This window comes from Erpetoichthys calabaricus, chromosome 17 (assembly GCF_900747795.2).
Source record: "Erpetoichthys calabaricus chromosome 17, fErpCal1.3, whole genome shotgun sequence".
NCBI lineage: Eukaryota > Metazoa > Chordata > Cladistia > Polypteriformes > Polypteridae > Erpetoichthys > Erpetoichthys calabaricus.
This window is the reverse complement of record NC_041410.2, coordinates 91,968,562-91,988,366: the sequence shown is the minus strand read 5'-3', so window position 1 is coordinate 91,988,366 and position 19,805 is coordinate 91,968,562. Positions and strand designations below refer to the sequence as shown.

The window sequence follows — 19,805 nt, the reverse complement described above, 5'->3', positions numbered from 1 at the left end:
AGGATCTCCTCATTGGATCAAAGTACTGGATATGGAAGCCTGCTTTGGCCATCATCTTAAGTAAGGCCCAGGAGACACATTCAGTACATTTTAGTCTGCAGAGAATTCGCCTCATGTACAAAATAAAACCCACGAGATGTACTGTATTATGGGGTGCCGCACTGTATACTCGCCTCCCATAATTAAAGAGGACTCTCAATTGGCTGTGGGGGGAGTCAGTAGGGTGTTTGTGCGAGTGTGCCCTACAGTGGGCACTGCTGTTACCAATCCCATACCAAATGGCATGGAACAAAGGCAAATGCATTGTATTTGCCTTTCCAGCAGATGGCGCAAACATTTTTAGCAATAAAATGCATTGCAGTTGTCATTCTGATAAATGGTGCATCAAATATTAGCACTGCTTTGACAAATCCCGTATCAAATGCCATTTAAAAAAATGGAGACTTTTGCATTTGTCATTCCAACAAATGGCACATCACAAACATTACTTCTGTTACAAATCCCATCCCAAATGGCATATTAAATTAGAATAAATAAACTATTATTAATCTTATGGGGGTATCCAGATGCATACAGCAGCAGGAACAACCCAGGATACAGACTCGCAGGACAAGTGCAGACAATCAAATCGATCGATTTTTTTTTTTTTTATATAAAAACTTATGAGTGCATTGGGTGGAAGCATTGAATGCCCGATAGCAGTGGACAAGAAAAAGCTCCAAGAGGCACTTCTTAGCAGACCACAATGGAATGAGTCTTTGCTTTTCTCATTCCAAAAGACGGCGCATCACAAATATTAACCTAGCGTTTCTAAATTCCATACTGAATAGAATGTAACAGGGACATTTGCATTGTATTTGTCATCTCCGCAGGTGTCACAAACCTTTTATAAGCAATAAAATTCATCACAATTGTCATTCCAACAGATGGCGCATCAAACATTGACACTGCCATTATGAATCCCATACCAGTTGGCACAGAACTGTGACATATGCATTGCATTTGTCATTCCAACAGATGGCACATCAAACATTAACACTGCTGTTACAAATCCTATACCAAATGGCATACAACAGAGACAGATTGTGTCATTCCAGCAGATGGCACATCACAAACATTAACACTGTCTTTATGAATCCCATACCAAATGGCAAATAACAGAGACATAGGCATTACATGGTGCCTAATGACTGAGATTTCAACCCTCCTTAAATGGGTTCCACAGCTAAACGTGAATATTTCTATGCGTTTAACCACTCTAAGGTAGCTCATCAATATTCATGAATAACCAAAGCACAATGAAATGTACTGTAAATGAGAAGCGGTAAAGGCAATTTTAAAAACAAACTGAAACCATCGGTTCAATCGGGCGACAGTGATGACCATGGTCATCTGACGAGGACACAGATTACAAAACGAATGCCTATGGCAGTGCAAGACCGAACCGCCGCAATGTGTAGGGTCATGCAACACTACAGTGGGGTACAGAACCTGTGGCAAAGGATTGCGATCAAGTAGAAGAAAAAAGAAAGATGTAACCTCTCAGCAATGCCCAAAGGCAGTACGTGTCAGTGTTCACATCAGGGGAAACGTGAGCCACTAATCCTTGCGCTTTTCATTTTTTTAACAACACATGGAGATGGACGATTGTGTGGATCAGGCACTGACATCCAACCCTCTCACGTGCAAGCAATAGAAAAAATAAAAGTGCGCGAGAAATAGGCATCTGCTGTCCCGATCGAGACGCCACCAACACACAGCCCGACATGTCACGTGAAAGACGTGTAGTAAATCTGCATCAGCACAACAGCGGACACTCGACGGACCTTCCCTGCCGTATTTACGTTAATGTGTTGGTATTTGCATGTCTCTGTTACACGTGTAAGCAGGACTTCATGTCAGGAAGTACAGAGAAATAAAAAAGAGAAGCGTTCTTGGGTGCAGCGGTGGGCTGGCGCCCTGCCCGGGGGGTTACTTCCTGACTTGCGCCCTGTGTTGGCTGGGATTGGCTCCAGCAGACCCTCGTGACCCTGTAGTTAGGATATACAGTAGCGGGTTGGATAATGGATGGATGGATGGATGGATGTCTTGGGTAGCACAGTGTTGTATCTCCACTGTTTTATTATAAAAGAAATCAAATATAATTGGCAAATAGTCCACAAACTTAACCAACTGCCGCTGCCACCAGTGTTAGAGCGGGTGTCGAGAGTCCGCTAACTCTCCTTACCAGAATTCAGCGTCGGTCCTTCTCGGCTGATTTGCAGTCTTTCAATGTGTGGAAAGGCACACAGAGATGGCCACCCCAGTTTGTGGACTATTTGCCAATTAAAGTTGATTTCTTTTATAATACAACGGTGGAAATACAGCACTGAGCTACCCACGAACACTTCTCATTTTTATTTCTCTCTTCTCCACCCGCCAAATTTCTCCTCCCTTAAATAATCCATCAATTAACTTTATTACAACTTCCTGACATGAACTCCTGCTTACACACGTAATAACGAAATAAAATCAACAATCGCTGGCTCGTTTTTTTTTTTTTACCTGGGGGCAAACGTAACGCTAAAGAGACCACATATTGAGTTAGTTACACAGGAGAGGCGGGTGGTCCCAATACAATGGCCGCTGCGCTAAAACGCGATCAGCGATTGAGACGCCACGAATTAAGAGGACAATTTTACTCAAAAATCGTTAAGAGAGCGGATCTCTTGGGAGAATGGCCATTATCGAAATTCAGAAAGGCTCTAACATGGCTTTAAAAATGTATTCTTTTCTTCTTCGTCGTCATCATAAATGCCAAAAATAAAGTGCAGACACTGAATCCTGCCAGACATATTTTTGCTCTTGTTCAATTATGACAGTTTTTTCAGTTCATCCCTTGGGAATGTCTGAGAAATTGAAAAGAATCAATTATTATTCTTTTTTTATCCTCCACCACTCTTGTCTCTTTAAAGACTCTGCTCTCCTTGTAAATCTGTCAGGGTTGCTGAGACATTGTCAAAGCATCAGGGGGTCATCACTCGAAGTGCTTACTTTATAAAATCAAAAAAAGGGAGAAAAGGGGACGTTAAACACTTAATTTTTTTTTTCGCAGCCGAAGTGTATCCTCCATCCGTGCTGTCAATTCTCATTGGGAAAAGTTCTTTTATGATAACGGAAAGCTATTTTCTTCTACTGTTAAATGCTGCAATTGTCTCCGCCATTATTAGGATGCTTGACTTGTCCCTCGTGTGAAGAAAAGAGCAGAAGAAAAGAAAGACAGACGGGCAGGAGCTTATTTAGAAAATATAATGCAGGCAACTCCTATTGGCTTAAATGGCCTTTTATCTTGCATTACTTTTGTCTGGTGGCGTAACTAGAGGCAGTGTTTTATGGGGTAGCAGTTGCACTGGGGGGGACCCCCACAGTGACTTGCATGGTACTCGCTTCATAAGGATTTCTTACATTGACATTGCAATGAAAAATGAATGGCGTTATCATTCACACAACTCCATAAAGTGTAATTAGCACTATGGACCTTTTATGTAGCTTATGTGGCCATTTTTCTGACATTGGGTTTAATTTCATTTTAAATTGTGGAGCGATACCCCATTTATGGGGATATACTTGAATTTGATTGAAGAGCGCCGGGGAGGAGGTCCCTGTCGATTTTTGAACGGGTATCCCCCTGGGATGTTACGATACAATGACTCTTGTTCTGACAACAGAGGGTCCCCCGTGAAACCTTGACCTTCGATTGCAGAGCTTGCCCACTGTGTAGCACCAAGTGTTGAAACAATGCTGACATTCGATTAAAGACTAGAGGGGAAATCAGTCCCCATCAATTTTCGAATAATGCTGGACATGGTGTCCCCCCTACCATGAACGTCAAAGGACGTTATGATACGATACCTGTTGTTCCAAGAACGGTGAGGGTCCATGGAACTTTGAGCACCATGACGGTACAATGAGCCTCGACTGCAGAGCTGGGGCCCAGTTAAGGTTCGACTTCAAGCACAGCAACAATACAATGATATTCAATGGCAGAACTTGTCCCTGTGAAGCTTGGACTTCTGGCACAGTGACCGTGCAATGACATTCAATTGCAGAGCTTGTCCACCATGAAGCTCTGAAGGACCTCAGCAATATTTAACGTTTGAAATGATTGGTGGGAAGTCGGTCCCCATCAATCTATAAATTCCACTGGGATAAGATTTGAAGGACGTTATGATACGATATCTTTCATTCTAAGAACAGTGAGGTCCCATGAAACTTTGAGCGCCATGACAGTACAATGACCCTCAAGTGCAGAGATGGTGCCCAGTTAAGCTTCAACTTCGAGCAAAGCAACAATACAATGACATTCAATGGCAGAACTTGTCCGCAGTGAAGCTTCGACTTTGAGTGCAGCGAAGGCACAACATTCGATTGTAGGCTTGTCCACCCTGAAGCTTTGAGCACCACAACAATGGTTGAATTGAAGAGCGGTGGGGAGTCTGTCCACATCAATCTTTGGATGCCACTGGGCCTGGTTTCCCTTTGTTACATTTCAGTACCTTTCATTCTAAGAATGGGGAGGTCCCATGAAACGTCAAGCGCCACAACAGCAGAACTTGACCCTGTAAAGCTTTGACTTTAGGCACAGCGACAATACAACAACATTTGATTGTATTCTTGTCCACCATGAAGCTTTGAGCACCACAATATTTAAAATTTGATCGATGAGCAATGGGGAGTCTGATGTTATGATATGATCATTTTTGTTCTAAGAACAAGGAGGGCCCCATGAAGCCAAGTGCCACAAGAATTACAATCGAATGTCATTGTACACCATGAAGCTACGAGTGCTACAACAATATGTTAACCGTTAATTGAATAGCAGCACTCCCCTTCGATCATCGATCAACACTAAAACTGGTCTTTCCCCTCCACCCATGAACTTTGAGGGACATTACAATACTATAATTTTCATTCCTGGGTGACTGAAACTTTGATCTCCACAACAACACAATGACATTCGATTGCAGAGCTTGTCCCCGTGAAGCACTGAAGCACCACAACAATATTTAACATTTGATCGATGAGCGGTGGGAAGTCTGTCCCCATCAATCTTCATACCCCACTAGGACTTGATTCCCTTGTGAACTTTGAAGGAAGTTACAATATGATATCTTTCATTCTAAGAATGGTGAGGTCCCATGAAACTTCGAGCGCCATGACAGTACAATGACCCTCAGGTGCAGAGCTGGTGCCCAGTTAAGCTTCGACTTCGAGCAAAGCAACAATACAATGACATTCAATGGCAGAACTTGTCCGCAGTGAAGCTTCGACTTTGAGTGCAGTGAAGAACCAACATTCGATTGTAGGCTTGTCCACCATGAAGCACTGAGCACCACAACAATGGTTAACATTTGAATTGAAGAGCGGTGGGGGGTCTGTCCGCGTCAGTCTTCGGATGCCACTGGGCCTGGTTTCCCCTGTGAACTTCAAGGGTTGTTATGATATAATAAGTTGTATTCTAAGAACAAGGAGTGCCCCATGAAGCCAAGTGCCACAACAATGACAATCGAATGTCATTGCAGAGCTTGTACACCATGAAGCTACGAGTGCTACAACAATATGTTAACATTTAATTGATTAGTGGTGGTCCCTATTGATCATCAACAAGCACTAAAACAGGTCTTCCCTCTCCCCCATGAACTTTGAGGGACATTACAATACAATAATTTTCGTTTCTGGGGGGATTGTGGAATTTTGATCTCCACAACAGCACAATGACCTTCGATTGCAGAGCTTGTCCCCGTGAAGCTCTGAAGCACCACAGCAATATTTAACATTTGATTGGTGAGCGGTGGGAAGTCTGTCCCCATCAATCTTCAAACCCCACCAGGACTTGATTCCCTTGTGAACTTTGAAGGAAGTTACAACACAATACCTTTCATTCTAAGAATGGTGAAGTCCCATGAAACTTCGAGTGCCATGACTGTTTAATGACCCTCAAGTGCAGAGCTGGTGCCCAGTTAAGCTTCAGCTTCGAGCAAAGTGACAATACAATGACATTCAATGGCAGAACTTGTCCCTGTGAAGCTTGGACTTCTGGTACAGTGACCGTACAATGACATTCAATTGCAGAGCTTGTCCACCATGAAGCTCTGAAGGACCTCAGTAATAGTTAACGTTTGAAATGAGTGGTGGGAAGTCGGTCCCCATCAATCTTTAAATTCCACTGGGATAAGATTTGAAGGACGTTATGATATGATATCTTTCATTCTAAGAACAGTGAGGTCCCATGAAACTTTGAGTGCCATGACAGTACAATGACCCTCAAGTGCAGAGATGGTGCCCAGTTAAGCTTCAACTTCGAGTACAGCGACAATACAATGACATGTCCACAGTGAAGCTTTGACTTCGAGTGCAACGAAGATGCAACATTCGATTGTGGACTTGTCCACCCTGAAGCTTTAAGTGCTACAACAATACAATAACATTTGATCAAATAGTGGCGATCCCCATCAATCATCGACCAGCACTAAAACTGGTCTTCCTCCTCCCCCATGAACTTTGAGGGATGTTACAATATAATAACTTTTGTTCCTGAGGGACTGTGAAACTTTGACCGCCACAACAGTACAATGACGTTCGATTGTAGAGCGGGTGACCAGTGAAGCTTTGACTTTGATAACAGCAACAATCCAATAACATTAGATTGTAGGCTTGTCCACCGTGAAGCTTTGATGACCCAAACATTAACATTTGATCAAAGAGCAGTAGGGGACTCGGCCCCAGTCAATCTTCGAATGCCACAGGGACTGGTTTCCCCTGTGAACTCTGAGGGATGCTACGATACAATACCTTTCGCTCTAAGAACGGAGAGTCCCCGTGAAACCTGTGATCACCACAACGGTACAGTGACATTCATTTGTAGAGCTTGTGCCCTGCAAAACTTCAACTTCGAGCGCCACAATGATACTAGAATATTCGATTACAGAGCTGGACCCTGGTGATGCTTCGAGTGCTACGACAATACGTTAACATTCGATCGAATAGTAGTGTGGACTCGGCCATTGTCCATCTTCAAAATGCCGCTGGAACAGGTTCCCCCTCCCATGAACTTTGAGGGATGTTACATTACAATACCTTTCATTCTAAGAACGGTGAGGGCCCATGAAACTTGGAGCCCCCTGATGGTACAACGACCCTTGATTGCAGAGCTGGGACGCAAGTTAAACTTCGACTTTGAGCACAGCCACGATACAACAATCGATTCTAGGCTTGTCCACCATGAGGCTTTGAGCACCACAACAATATTTAACATCTGATCAAAGAGCAGTGGGCAGTCTGTCCCCAACCAATTTTCGGACGCCACTGGGACTGGCTTCCCCAGTGAACTTCAAGGGATGTTGCGATACTTTTGTTCTAAGAACAAGGAAGGCCCCATGAAACCAAGTGCTGTAACAATTACAATCTATTTCGACTTCGAGCGCAGCAATGATACTAGAATATTCGATTACAGAGCAGGTCCCTGGTGATGATTCGAGTGCTACGACAATATGCTAACATTCGATCAAATAGTAGCGTGGAGTCGGCCATTGTCCATCTTCAAAATGCCGCTGGAACAGGTTTTCCCCTCCCCATGAACTTTGAGGGATGTTACAATACAATCATTTTCGTTGGTTGTGAAACTTTGAGCGGTGCAACAACATTTGATTGACAGGCCTTGGATGTGGTCGGCCCCCTTCAAACTTTGAACACCACTGGAACTACAGACCAGAGCTCACCTGTATGCTAAGAAACGTTGCTGGTACTCCGAGTTGAAATTGGAGGAGGTGCAGGGACTACGGAACTACAAGCAGCCCACTTCAAGAACTACAGGTGGCCAATTTCTCTTCTTCTACTAGGGCCCAACCCAACACAATGCACCAGACCCTTAGGTCTCCTGTCGGTGGTTCACAAGCAAGTGTGAAGCAGTCAGGATGAGGATCAGCACGTCCAATTTCAAGGGTTCTCGACCAGAAAACAATGGATGGCCTCTCCCAATTGAGGATGAGGAGGTGCTACCTCAGGCGGAGGAGTTGAAGTATCTCAAGGTCTTGTTCACACGAGTGAGAGAAGAAGGGCACAAGAGATAGACTGGGGCAGATCAGAGCGTGGATGTTGTTCTGGTCAGTCACGGTGAAGAGAGAGTCGAGCCGATGGGCAAAACTCTCGATTCAGCTATGGCTATGGGAAGAGTCCGAAAGAACGAGAACATGGAAACAAGTGGTAGAAATGAGCTTCCTTGGTAGAGTGTCTGGACTCAGCCTTTGAGACGGGGTGAGGAACACAAACATTACAAACAGTAGGACCGCAGCTCCTCCACATCGATGACCCGATGCCAATTGAGATATTGCTGACCGTCCACCATTGTCTCATCTCTTGATTCATTTTTCTGTAACCCAAACCGTGTGTGAACGTGCAAAATACGGACAGACCTGATTAGTTGGGCGAGTTCAGGTTAGCATTAGAGATGCCCTCACAAATGAAGAAGAATTTTTTAATGACCAAAACAAAACAAAAAATCATGGATTGGCCTTCTAAATCCAACTAGAGTGGATTGTTGTGCAGGGTGGACTCCATTGCCACCATCGGCTGAGTCTCACATTTTCACATTTACTACTTCAACTCAGACAGCCCACCTGTAGAGGTTTCAGCCTTTATTCACTCCCCCCCCCATTGGTAAGCCTTTGAAGTGGGAGATTTCAAACAGGAGACCTTGAAACGCCTGCGCTTGACACACACACACACACACACACACACACACACACACACGACACACATCCACTCCATATCTAATGTCCACCACTTGCAAGTGGATTAGAGGGAGGCTGCAATGTGGAGAGTGCATGGAAACTGAATACCTGGACACCATCGAGAGGAAATGACCTCCCTTTGGTAGTCGCCAGTCATTTTCTGTGCTTCCTCTCTCCTTGTCTGGGTAGCTTGAACCAGAGCCTGTCCTGGAGCCAGCTGAGGATGGCATGCTTGGGTGAATGTGCCCTGTGGTGGAGCGACTCTGCTCTTTTCTAGTGCCCAGTCCCACCACGATGACCCTGATTGGGATTAGGCTGTCGAGTAACATATGAAGGTCTTAGTGCTAGAAAAGTCCAAAAACCTGTATAAGTCAAGATCAGTCCTACACAACCCAAAAACTGTAAGGTGACATTTGTAACCATTGAAAGAGTCCACCGTGCACTTGGCCAAGCATTTCAAAAGCTTCTGGAAGGATCAGGCAGCCGTGTGCTTCATAGGCCTGCCTCGAAATTAACAAAAAAAGGCAAACAGAAGAAACCAAAGGCCACGGCCAGTGAAGTTCAGCCTAAGCGTTGTCCCCTTTTTCTTTTTTATTTGCAGTGCTCTTCTACGTGTGGGAAAGGCCTTCAGTCCCGGGTGGTGCAGTGCATGCACAGAGTCACCGGTCGTCATGGCAACGAATGCCCTACTGTCACAAAGCCACCAGCCTACAGGCAGTGTCACCAGGAGATCTGCAACGAGAAGGCGAACGCCAACACCATCACCTCACCTCGACTCGGTAAGACATCACAAGGAACTTCCATTCTCACTTTTTAACTAACAGCTCATGAAACTCTGCAAGAGTCCAAAAATGAACTCTTAAGTGTTAATTTCATAAAATACTCCAACTGGTGTAATGCAAATAGGGGTTACCTAGCGTCACTTTCTATCCATCCACCTTATAGTACATTTCACCCATCCATTATACTGCATAGTGTCTTTCACCTAATATGGTGCCTTTTATTCATCAATTATATTGTGCCTTTCACCTACCCATCCATCCATCATATAGTGTCTCTCACACATCTACTATGGTGATTTTCACTATCTATCCATCTATCCATAATTAGTGCCTTTCACCCATCTATTATATAGTGCCTTTCACCTACCCATCCATTGTATAGTGTCTCTCACCCATCCATTATATAGTGCCTTTCACCTATCCATCCATCATATAATGCCCCTCACCCATCTATTATATAGTGCCTTTCACCTACCCATCCATCATATAGTGTCTCTCACCTTCTATTATATAGTGCCTTTCACCTATCCATCCATCCATCATATAGTGTCTCTCACCTTCTATTATATAGTGCCTTTCACCTACCCATCCATCATATAGTGTCTCTCACCTTCTATTATATAGTGCCTTTCACCTACCCATCCATCCATCATATAATGCCCCTCACCCATCTATTATATAGTGCCTTTCACCTTCCCATCCATCCATCATATAATGCCCCTCACCCATCTATTATATAGTGCCTTTCACCTACCCATCCATCCATCATATAATGCCTCTCACACATCTACTATGGTGATTTTCACTATCCATCTATCCATAATTAGTGCCTTTCACCCATCTATTATATAGTGCCTTTCACCTACCCATCCATTGTATAGCGTCTCTCACCCATCCATTATATAGTGCCTTTCACCTATCCATCCATCATATAATGCCCCTCACCCATCTATTATATAGTGCCTTTCACCTACCCACCCATCATATAGTGTCTCTCACCTTCTATTATATAGTGCCTTTCACCTACCCATCCATCCATCATATAGTGTCTCTCACCCATCTATTATATAGTGCCTTTCACCTACCCATCCATCCATCATATAGTGTCTCTCACCCATCTATTATATAGTGCCTTTCACGTACCCATCCATCCATCATATAGTGTCTCTCACCCATCTATTATATAGTGCCTTTCACCTACCCATCCATCCATCATATAGTGTCTCTCACACATCTACTATGGTGATTTTCACTATCTATCCACCTATCCATAATTAGTGCCTTTCACCCATCTATTAAATAGTGCCTTTCACCTACCCATCCATCATATAGTGTCTCTCACCCATTCATTATATTGTGCCTTTCACCTATCCCTCCATCATATAATGCCCCTCACCCATCTATTATATAGTGCCTTTCACAAACCCATCCATCATGTAGTGTCTCTCACCCCTCTACTATGGTGATTTTCACTATCTATTCATCCATCCATAATATAGTGCCTTTCACCTATCTAATATGGCACTTTCACTATCTGTCCATCTTATCTACATTTACATTTGTTTGCTTATTATTAGACACATTTATCCAAAGCAACTTACAAAGGAGGTCAACACAACTGAGTAACATCTTATTTTTTAAAGACATGGCTACAAAGGTTGGTCACTCCAAGTAAAGTCAGAATAACAAATGATTGAGTAACAATATTACAGATATCCACACCATTAAAAATGTGACAGACATTCAGAGAACATTGGGGTCTTTCAGTTGCTTCTTAAACACATGGAGGGAGTCAACAGTCCAGATGGAGATGGGCAGTTTGTTTCACCAACTAGGAAAGGTTCTGGAATGATACGCAGGGGTGGCATGGTCAGATGCTGCCCACTGGCAGACCCCAGCAGGTGAGAAGGAGCATCTCGGCACACCAGTGTCTCCAAATACACAGGGGTGGACCCTTGGATTGCTCAATTTCTTTGGGCAGATGGAATGAAACCTGCTGAAATTCAAAGGATTTCACCTCGGTTTGTGAATAAGCAGAAATATAAAGTGGGAAGAACAAATGTGACCGACAAAGCTCGATTGGTTTGACCATCAACATCGCGCACACAAACCCACATCAACATGGCGAATGCCTTCATCGGAGAAGACCTGACAGACAGATTACGAGGTCCAGTCTTGCTGCATATTTGGATATCAACTACGGATCTGCACACACCATAGGTGCACAATGACTTGGGATACCATAAAGTTCATCCTAAGATGGGCACCCAAAATTACTGATCTGCACGAGCCAACATCCTTCAGTGAATTTCAGCAGGTGTCACTCCGTCTGACCAAAGAAACCTCACTACAGCAACAAAGGTGCAATCCCACACCGGAGCGTCCATGTTTATTTGACTTTGGCCTCAAAACAGACAAATGTCAGAGTGCTGCCCTGTGCTTGTTTCAAAGTACCCATAAACCATCAGGCACGTGTTGTGTCCACTTCTATCTGTTGTAACGTTCAAGTTTCCTCCACTTGTTGATTTACCCTCATATTATGTGCATAAAACCCACCGTACAGAATTATGTGAAAGTCCGACCCAATACTTTGGAAACCTAGAAAGCCTTCACCGGGTTGTCTAATTTGTCACAGCCTTCACATAATCCAAGATCGTCAAGCGATGAGATTGGCGACCGCAGTCGTCAAATCCAACATCCTTCGCCGACTTGGAAGTCTTCACTTGCAGATCAAACGAACGGTCCGATCCAGAGATTCCAGAGGGTTCATAATGTTTGTCTTGTAAGTGTCCACCTCGAACAAGACGTCCTTCTAACCCGACTTTTCTTGTTCATTCTTTTGTTTTTTTTAACCAGTTGCTCTCACCTACAAGTGCCCAGGAGACCAATGGACGGTTTATTGCCGGGTGATACGAGAAAAAAACCTTTGTCCGGACTTGAGGTGGTATCGACGCTGCTGTGAAACCTGCAGAGACTACTATGCAACCAAGACGCAGTCTAAGAGTTAATGGTAACGCGTGCTACGCCATTGGTGGTACGTGCCCGGTGTAGGGTGTCTCAAAAAACTGAATCAACCTGTTTTCATAAACCATATCTGCTCCCGTAGTGGACTCAGACTTGAATGTGCTTCTAACCAGTAGTAGAAGGGGAAATCGGTCGTAAGTTGAACACTCCGATTGTGAACATGGAGTCGTCCCATCAAGCTCCTTTTCTTCTGCGAAGACTGGGTGTGTGGCACTCAACTGGAAGTGAATGGCGCAGAGCACATTCAGGGTGCCAATATGTCGCCTTCCACCCACCACAGATGAAAAATCGACCTTCCTCGGTTTATGTCATTTCGTTTATGAAAATGGGTCTGCCTTTTTGAGACATTCCACGTGTGGATACGTACACAAGAGTAGAGCCGTATAGTTAGGAGAAGACTCGAAGAGCGCAAGTTACCGAAGTGAAAGCGGATTCCAATACTTGAAATTTGTTGCAAAAACACCAAAGTAGTAACTTATTACTTTTATAAAATGTTTAAAAATAGAAAACCTCAAGGAACCTACCATTTGAACAGAAATTTTTTACCGTGCTTTCTTGCTCTACGTCACGTCCTTTAACATCCCACTCCACTGCCTTTCCAAAGGCCACTGGTTGGCCAAGCAAGAATCCAAAGTGTGGGGGGATCCTTTTGTGTTTGTTTTCGCTTTCAGATTTACTCGTCACACATTGTTTCGTACACTTCTTCCATATTACGTTGTAATCGTTGTGGCCGTCACGAGGGGGGTGTCTTTGATGCCCCCAAACCCCAGACACAACCAATTGGACTGCAGTCCCAGGTTCAAAAACTAGTTTGTTAGAGTCAAATACCTTACACAAAATCCACACCAACACAATTCCACTTCCTTCTCGGTCATCCTCATTCTCCTCTTCCTCCTCCTCTCCCCCAATTCCAAATCCCCAAGGTATGTTGAGGATCCCCTTTTGACCCTAACCTGGGAGTACTTCAGATGCCCGATTGCTACCTCCGGTGAACCACCCCAAAGAGAGGGGACTCGCCTCCCATTGGCTCCCTACAGGGTAGCCCTACAGAACCACAACTCCCAGGCTGCTCTGCGGGTATCCATACTGGGGACTCACCACAGGGGATGTGACGTGAGCACAGGGGGCATCCTCCCAGTTCCCTTCAACTGTCTTAACCTCCAAAATGGGAAAGACTAACCATCCTGGTCCGGGATGCCCCCCTCACAGTGCCTATCCATTATGCTGGCACTCCCATCCTTTCCTGTTGGGACACCAGTCAGGCTGGCATCTTTAAGACGTTTGGTCGAGATCATCCCCCAATTATGAGGGAATGGGGTCCACCTCCATCAGGATACCCATCTATCCATTACACTGTGAAACTATAAAATACGAGCAGTGACATGAAATGCAACCATTTGTTGAGGTTGCACCGAATGTTTCCCCTGTTTTGCGATGGACGAGTCTGCAGATTCCCCAATGCTTTTCAAAGGGAGATTTTGAAAACTTCAAAACTTTGCAAACTGAAGTGTAAAAGTGTGCCACATTTCAACAATAGAATCAGTCCTTGGGGGCAAGGCCGGCTCTAGGCGTCAACCATCTTAGGGGCACCCCCTCCTTGGGGGCAAGGCTGGCTTTAGACGTCGACCATCTTAGGGTCCTTGGGGGCAAGGCTGGCTCTAGGCGTCGACCATCTTAGGGGCACCCCCTCCTTGGGGGCAAGGCTGGCTCTAGGCGTCGACCATCTTAGGGGCACCGTGCCTTGGTTGGGGTGGGGAGGGGGGGGGGTTTGGATGAGGGCGTCTAAACTCCTTCTTGAGCCCCAGAGACCCCTGGATTTAGAAAATGTGTGCCAATCTCCTGCCCGCTTGTCAATTTCATCTGCGATCGTCAGGCGGCTGATCTCCAAGAGGGAGTGCGTAGATTTACCATGAGATCATGTGGGCACCGGTCTCCCCCACCCTCCCTTTCAGTTATGGATCCAAACACGTGGATGTAAAACAGAGACATCCGAAATAGTGTTCCTATCCGAGCGCCTGCATCAGAGTCTGCAAAGGGGTGCAACGTACCCTTAACCCAGCCATACCGACAGCAATGGCTAGTGGACGTTAAAACGTGTGTAACTGGAGAAGAACGGACAACAGATCGTTCATTTCGGTAAATTATTGCAGTTTTAGCGATGTGGATCATGAACCCGGTATTTTTGAAAGCGTTTTTTGAACCTTTCCAGTTGAAATGAGCAGTTTTGTTTTAACTCTTTGAGGGCTGAATATTTTTTCCAAAAAACAGTTTCTGAGAAGCAATGGTTTCACACAGAAATCAACATAAAACATCTGTTGCTGCATGCTGTGGATGCCAGTTTGCCAAGAATATGCGTCAGGCTTGCTGCCAGGCTGTCTTTGTGTGGCTGGGCCAAAGTCACAGTGCATTTCAATCTGGTTTCTACCTCTTATCATTGTTAAGTGGCAGTCCTACCTGGCAAACATTGTCAGTACAATGATTAGCTGGGGACCAATCAGCTGAAGCTGGAACCTCACGTTCGATTTCAATCACTTGTATCAAAATCTGAGTTTCAACAAGTCATAGTCCAGATCAGAGAGAAGAGGCAAGACGTCGTCCATGGATTGTTTTGCTTTAGGCATTCACTTTGATCTCTCGCCAAATGTCAGTGCCATTTTTGCCATTGTTTGCACCTTAATACTCACACAAGCGCAGGAAATCTCGGTCAAACTAATGAATCTAACTTTCCTTCTAGCAACGAGAATCCAACTAAAACATAATGGTTGGTTTTGTCACAGTTTACAGTCAATTACCATCGTCACTCCTCCTTTCGACAAAAGTCGACATCAGCCCTGAAAGAGTTAAATTATGCAACCAGACGACAAAAAATCCCAACCCTCCGGTAAAATATACACTGGGAAAAAGATCAAACAAACACTTAATGTCATGTTCTTACACTCGTGCCAGTAGTGAATAAGAGACACACTGACGCAACAGTTGAGCAGCGAAGTCCATTCTTTACTACAGAAGACATCGGCATCAACACGTACACATTGACCCCACAGTGCGGGCACACCACACATTTTATAACAAACTACGATCCACAAAATTGTCCCAACATTCATCAGGAAACTGTCTACGCATACATAACGACTTTCAAAATAACAAACGAGCACAGTTGACATGTTGTCTTCTCCCCACTACTATTTGACCGCAAAAATAGTTTCACAAATCACGTGAATTTCCATTTCTGGCAGAAGTTCAATCACGTTATGAAAATCCCCGTCTGCCATTTTTCTCAAACAGAGTTACAAACACGTGACGGAGGAAGGGGACGCCATTTTCGTTGATTTTTTTTAAACCGATAGACGCATTTACGAAACCCGCATTTCAACATTGTTGGGCCTTTTGTGGTAATTCCACCTAGCTACGACTCTCGTGGTTACCCAGCCTCTTTCTTAATAACCAAATGAAATGCACATTGTCAGCGAACAGCAAGAGTAAGAAACACAGCGGTAAGATTGTGAGGGGCAGCATTTGTCTTTCATGAAAAAGTCACAAAATACTCCCGAGGCCTATCAGTCAGATTCGTGCGATACGTTTGTCGGTGTTACCGTTTGTTTCTCGTCGTTTTCGGCTTTCGTCGGTTCAGTCTAAACCTTTAATGACGTGGAGGTGTAGGATTAGCGTTACATAGGGTGAAATAATAACCACTTTCACCGACATTTGCAGAAAGCAGGAGTGAATTCACGGCTGAAATGTTGCGTCATGTATCGTGATTAATGGTGCTAATGATTCTTCAAACTACAAAAAAAAAAAAAAAAATGAACGGACTTGAAAAACGAATGGTGAAAAAGTTCTTTGTGCAATTATTTGACGAGCCGAGCAAATGATACGTCCTGTTCATCAGTCCTGTTCATTTTTATCATACACTTCTCAGTGACAACCAAGACATTGCATTCATCTGTCCATCACGGATCATCTTATGCTGGTGTAAATTCTGTTTTTTGTAGAACATGAAAAATTTTGATCTGTGGGGGCAAAAAAAAAGTTAGCGTTACACGGAGAGAACATCGGGAAGTAAAAAATGTGATCAAATAAATGTTTACCAAGTGGATGGATTGAGAAAAAGTTCTTGCCATGCTTTCCAATTACCTGTCTATATGTTCCGAGAGAACATGATCAGTAAAGCCAACGTCGCATTACACGACGACTTCTAATTGGGAGGGATGTCAAACTCGATGACTGTGTCTGCTGATCTCGTTGCCAGAGCATGTCGATTTACACGACTCGAACTTGAGGAGTAGGTTAGATCAGATGACTGTGTGAAGAGTTTCCAGCACAGTTTCACATTTCCAAAGCATCGCGCACTCGCCCCCCCTTTATCTGACTGCCATTAACGTGCGGTCTGATGGAGCCAGTGCCAGTGCAACGAGTTTACAGGTTCTGACGATATCTCGGGCCCCCTTCAAATCGTGGTGTGAGTAGACACAAGACATCTGAAAGACGATTTTCTCTTCTGTTTACGAGGACCTCCATTGCTCGTTAGAAGGATTGTCCTTCCGGCTGAGCACCCATTGGCTGTCAGCTCTCGCATAAACAAGGCCCCGCCCCTATGGCTTAGTGCAAAATTCAACCGTGGCTGAGTCACTGGGCACGTCAGACCATCACAGGAGTGCTGCAACGACTTGCTAAGACTTCTTCTTCTTCTCTCGGCTGCTCCCATTAGGGGTCGCCACAGCGGATCATCTTCTTCCGTATCTTCCTGTCCTCGTCATCTTGTTCTGTTACCCCCATCACCTGCATGTCCTCTCTCACCACATCCATAGACCTCCTCTTAGGCCTTCCTCTTCTCCTCTTCCCTGGCAGCTCTATCCTTAGCATGTCATCTTGTTCTGTTACCCCCATCACCTGCATGTCCTCTCTCACCACATCCATAGACCTCCTCTTAGGCCTTCCTCTTCTCCTCTTACCTGGCTGCTCTATCCTTAGCACCCTTCTCTCATTGTACTCAGCATCTCTCCTCTGCACATGTCCAAACCAACACAATCTCGCCTCTCTGACTTTGTCTCCCAACTTGAGTGGACCCTCTAATGTCCTCATTTCTAATCCTGTCCATCCTTGTCACACCCAATGCAAATCTTAGCATCTTTAACTCTGCCACCTCCAGCTCTGAACGACTTGCTAAGACTACACAAATGAAATGAAACCGGCAGAAAAGTCGTGAAATGTGACGCGGCCTCGAGACGTCTTTACCTACCACCATCAGCAGACACATCAATTCAGCGATGATTTTTAAAATTTAGGGTCCCTGCCCAAGGAAAGCAAGAGTTACACGGCATGTTGTATTTGTGCGAATGTGTGCAAGTGTGTGCGTGTGTGTGTGTGTGTGCGGAAAACAGGAGTGAATTCACGGCTGAAATGTAGCGTCATGTATCGTGATTAATGGTGCTAATGATTCTGTGTAGCTGTCAGGATCCCCATGTCGTCCATCTATACAATTACTAGTGTACTGTAACTTATTATTATTATTATTATTATTATTATTATTATGTGCACAAGTGTGGGTACAAAAATCAACCTTTTGTTCCTAATGGTGCTATATTAGGTTCAACAAATTGATATTTCAGAGGATATAGCAAAGTATTTGTAAAATTTATACATGGCTGTAGCCATTTTGTTAATGACGTTGTTGTAATTTTGTGAAATATTAAAAAAAGATGCCTTTGCATTTTCATATTCAATCTGTATAACATAGCCACAGTACGATTTTTTTTTTTAAAGAAAAATAAACCATTAAAACCTCTTGTCATTAGTCTTTTTTTTTTTTAAATAAAGGTTCACAGAAAATCTTTTGTCTTTACAGTAGACCCCCTGTGAAGTTGTGGTTCATCCTCCGTCTTTCGCAGATTTTTCCTTAGAGCCTCAGTAATAATTTGTTAGCGTTGTTTTCTTATGGCTTTTTCTCGTGGCGATACTGTACTGTAGAGAGAACACAAAGCAACCATAGAGGAAAAGGCGGCTTGGGATGGTGAAAGTAGCCAATCCGAGAGCGTTATTCATTTCTCCTTGCTGCTGATTGGCTGCTGCTCTGGGACGCATGCAGCCCAGCATTCCCGCATCATAACAGTTTACCGCGTGTAGCTGTCACGAGTGTTTCGCCGAGCGTTCTTGTGTTTTTTGTTTTGTTCTTCTTAAAGCCCTAAGATGCCACCCAAACGCTCTGCACCTTCTAAGGCTTCTGGCAATGAATCTAAGCACCCGAATAAAGTTTAAGACAGTCCAGGAGAAGGTTACTGGATTTGCTCCGGGAAGTAAAACGTTATGCCGCAGAAGCCACCCGCAGTCATTATCTTCATTACATACCTTCAACGTACTGCACAGCTAATTCATCATCATCATCATCTTCAATCAAGACATTCATTATTGGTGAGTACCCGTACATTTCACTGTATTTTTATTAAATTGAATTATTACATATTTACCATACTTATACCAAAGAAAATGACAGCCCATACCAAAGAAAACGTGCTTGCATGAATTACAGTACATATAGCGGTAACATCGGCAGCACTGCGGGAGACATAGCAGTACAGTACTGTACAGTGTATGGGTTTACCTTTACATTCTTTTTTATTATGGTAATAAGCTGAATTTCAAATCCTATCTGAGTGATAGGCAAGAGTTTGTTAGTCTTGGCAAGAGCAGATCCAGCTCAGTGCCAGTCACACAAGGAGTCCCTCAGAGCTCTGTCCTCGGTCCTCTGCTTTTCTGTATTTATATGCTTCCCCTTGGCCATATTATCTGTAGCTATGGACTGGGTTATCATTTTTATGCTGATGACACTCAACTCTACTTCAATGTTAAAAGTGGAACTTCATCAGAAGCTTTCTCAGCCTGCCTTAGTAAAATGGATGGAGCAAAACCCTTTAAAATTAAATTGCAATAAAACTGAATTCCTGCAAATTGGGACTAAAATGCAACTTAATAAAATGAGCTCCTTCCCAGTCTATCTTGGCGGTGATCTCATCAGACCTGCCTCTACTGTAAAGATTCTTGGTGTCGTTTTTGATTCCTCCCTCTCTTATTCCACCCACATAAATCACATTAAGAAACTTTCTTACTTTCACCTGCGTAACATATCCCGTGTTCGCTCCTTCCTCTCCTTCTCTAATGCTGAGAAACTTGTCCCTGCTTTTATCACATCCCGAATCCATTATATAATTCCCTACTGGCAGGTGCCCCTTCTAAT

The 19,805-nt window shown here is 44.1% G+C and overlaps 1 protein-coding gene across 1 annotated transcript in view; it reads left to right on the top strand.

Moving 5' to 3' along the window:
- adamts17 (ADAM metallopeptidase with thrombospondin type 1 motif, 17) overlaps positions 1-13,604 on the top strand; it is a 207,133-nt gene extending 193,529 nt beyond the window's left edge. The window contains exons 22-23 of the mRNA XM_028823153.2: positions 9,370-9,547; positions 12,407-13,604. Of these exons, the coding sequence (XP_028678986.1) occupies positions 9,370-9,547; positions 12,407-12,558 (330 nt within the window). The 3' untranslated portion in view covers positions 12,559-13,604. The remainder of the gene's footprint in view (positions 1-9,369; positions 9,548-12,406) is intronic.
- The last annotated feature ends 6,201 nt before the right edge of the window (positions 13,605-19,805 follow it).